The sequence below is a fragment of the Malurus melanocephalus genome, unplaced genomic scaffold, assembly GCF_030028575.1.
Source record: "Malurus melanocephalus ecotype Western Australia unplaced genomic scaffold, MMel_1.1 scaffold_3288, whole genome shotgun sequence".
NCBI classification, from domain to species: Eukaryota; Metazoa; Chordata; class Aves; order Passeriformes; family Maluridae; genus Malurus; species Malurus melanocephalus.
In genome coordinates this window covers 1302-4368 of record NW_026626520.1, presented here as the reverse complement: position 1 = coordinate 4368, position 3067 = coordinate 1302, and the positions used below count along the sequence as shown (strand labels likewise).

Here is a 3067-nt window from a genome sequence, read left to right as displayed (position 1 = left end):
GCTTGAGTTTTGCCAAGGTCCATGTCCCGGTGCTCCCTGTCCCCGTGCCTAACCCGGGGAGCGCAGGTGGCTCTGTCCCCACGCTCCACGCTTGGGTGGCTGCTGCAGGAACGAGGTGCTGGCTTGGCTGAGCGTGCTCAGGTGAGGAAAAAAAAACCATCCCAGCTCACGGCTTCAGGGCTCACTTTTTAATTTTTAATTTTTTTTTTCTTAAAAAAATATTGGCTCTTTTTTTTCTTTTTTTTTGCAAAAGCTGAAGAAAACGCTCTTCCCACCTGTACAGCGACTGGCCCCCCCACTCCAGGCGCCAGCGACAGGAGGTGTCCGGACTTAACTTAGAAGAAAAGCGGTAAAAGGGACTTACCTGGCCCAAGGCAGAGAGGAGCGGAGGGACTGAGTGTGACACCAGACTGGCTTTGCATTTACTCACGAGCCTGGCTGAGCCCGGCCTGACCTCTCCAGCTCTCTTGCCTCCCGGCACCAGCCCCGGACACAGAGGGGACAGAGGGAGGAGAAACCGGTGAATCCTACCTTGGTCCAGCTGGAACGTCCGATACTGGACGGTCGGGCTGTACGGCCCGGGGCCTTTACTGGTGTGAGCACGGATTTTAACATCATAGGCGGTGTTGGGTTTGAGGCCGTTGAGGGTGTACGAGTTCTCGGGGGAGGGGGGCAGCTCTTTTTCCAGCAGATTGCCGGCGGCGGACCCGGCCTCGCGGTAAGCCACGGTGTACTTGACGATGGCACCGTTCCTCTCGGCCAGCACGGGTGGCAACCAGCCAAACTGCACCGACGCCGCCGTCACGTTGCTCGCCTCCAGGATCTGCGGGTAACCCTTGGGGATGTCCTCGGGGGTGGTGAGCTCCTGCACGGCCTCCTCGCCGAAGCCGGCGCGGCTCTTGACGGCCAGCTTGAACACGTACGTGGCGCCCTTGTGGATGCTGGCGGCGACGTATTTGTCGTCCAGCGCCGAGAATTCCAGCGTGGCCAGAGGGTCGACGTCCTTGCGGCCAAACTGCAGCCGGTAGCCCAGCACCTGGCCCTCGGCGCCCAGAGGGGGCTCCCATTTCACCAGCAGGGCGTTCTCCTCCGTCGGGTGCACCGAGAGGATGGGCTTTCCTGGGACTGGGAGAGAAGAGAGAGATTTAGACAAAGGTGAGGCATGGGAAAGGGGCTTCAGGGGATCCCCAGCTGCAACAATTTCAGATTAGAACCCAAACTGCTGCCACACCAAAAGGTGGACGGGTCCTGCATGTTTTGGGACATGAGGAAGGTTTCCAACGTGTCATCTGGGAGGTGATGATGTTCCCTTTTGGCCGGTCTTGGAATTATGGTTAAGGGGATAAAAGGGTTTTCCCTCGGTATTTTATAAGATCCTATTAAGGCACCCTATGTTGCACTTTGAGGTGCAACACACTGAGATGCCCACGTATACAATTATTATAGACCCCACAAATCAGCAGATCTGTCTAAAATCCTCCAGTAAGAAACTTAATAAATGCTGCAATGCCCTCCAGTTCTGAGGAATCCCCTCCAAATGAGGCCAGAGCCCAGTTTACACAGCGTGATCCAGAAAGAAGGCTTCAACAAAGGTTGGGACCTTGAATTTTGGGACAGCACAGGGCTCACCAGCCTCCTACTGAGGATGTTTGGTTTTTCTGCCCAGCAGAACCCCAAAACTGAGCTGGAATATCAGCCTACAAAAATTACAGACATGTAGGCTAAGGGTATAAAGAATACTTAAAGAATCCAGAAAACATCTAAAAGGGTCCAGAAAATATCTAGAAGGGTCTATAAAATATTTAAAAGGGTCTACCAAATTTCTAAAAGGAGTTTATAAAAAGAAAAGGCAAAAATCATCAGGYGTCACTGACACATTCTTACATTTATTTTCTTCCCTTTGCTCGGGATGGAGAGATGAGTGCAGCTCCTCCCCTGTCCCCGGACCATTCACCCTCCCAGCACTGGGAAGAAAAATCTCAGGAGCCCTGATTGTCCCAATTGCTTCCCAGGGTAGGGAAAACCAAACCTGGAGTCCCCAACCTCCCACTGTCACCTCCTCTCTCCATTGCACAGCTTGTGCAGACGGAGACTGGAACAGATTGGGCCAGGCTGGGAGGTGCAGAGCAGCTGAGGGTGAAGCAGTGGAGGATGGAAGGAGGTCTGGGCAGCCCCAGGTCCTGAGCAGTGGGCACAGGGCCAGCTCCCAGGGCTGGCAGGCAGCTCATGGCCCACTTGGGCACAGGAGGAAGCACAGAARAGCCAAAAATKGGTGTGAGCAGGGAGAGCTGCTGCTCGCTCCGTGCTGTTCCTCTCCTCCGGTGTTGGAGTTTTCAGTGAGATCCTCCTGAGCTGTCAGTGAGATCCTCCACTTTTGGGGGTTCTGAGGAGCTCTGCAGTCTCTGCCTAAAGAGCCCTGGCCAACCCCAGACATGGTGCAATGACACGAGCAAGCCCAGATTCCTGGAAGAGGAGTCAGCAGGGCGTGAATTGACGCTCAGCACTGTTATCAGAGATCCCATTTCCTTCTCCCCACCTTGGTGTTTCTCCTGGTTGGACAGRAGGGGAGAAAACAGAGTGGAGAGGGGGTCCCAGAGCACTCCTGAGTGAGGGGTGAGGCTGGGGGAACAGATGACAGGGCTATAAAAGGGTCAGCATCCCCTCTGCTGGCCCCCACTGACACCTCAATGGGAAAAAAAAAGGTGGAAACACCTGAAACAAACACTGTGTCCCTTCCAAACTGCCAAAAACCGGYAGGGACGGTGCTGGGAGAACCAGCCCGCTCCGAGGAGCACATTAAAGAGAAAAAACAGCGCCATTACCTTTATGTTCTGATTTTTATCACAAACGTTGCCATAATCAGCTGAGCTCGGCARCGTTACATCCGCACGACAAATATTGTTTGGAATAAAGGTGAGGAGAGAGAGCAGGGAGGGAGGGGAGTGTTTTATTTTGCAATTGGTTTGGACAGTAAAGGGGAAAATGAGATCTATTATTGTATTTAAAATCAGTCCCCAGCCCTGAATGATAAAGAAAGAAATCTCTCCTCTCAGAAGGCGAATTGACT

The 3067-nt window shown here is 53.4% G+C and overlaps 1 protein-coding gene across 1 annotated transcript in view; it reads right to left on the bottom strand.

Annotated features, from left to right (window-relative positions):
• Window positions 1-227: 227 nt before the first annotated feature.
• Window positions 228-3067, bottom strand: part of LOC130588083 (receptor-type tyrosine-protein phosphatase S-like) — a gene marked incomplete at both ends in the record, with an annotated part of 4118 nt that continues 1278 nt past the window's right edge. The window contains one exon of the mRNA XM_057389040.1: window positions 228-1191. Within this exon, the coding sequence (XP_057245023.1) occupies window positions 228-1191 (964 nt within the window). The remainder of the gene's footprint in view (window positions 1192-3067) is intronic.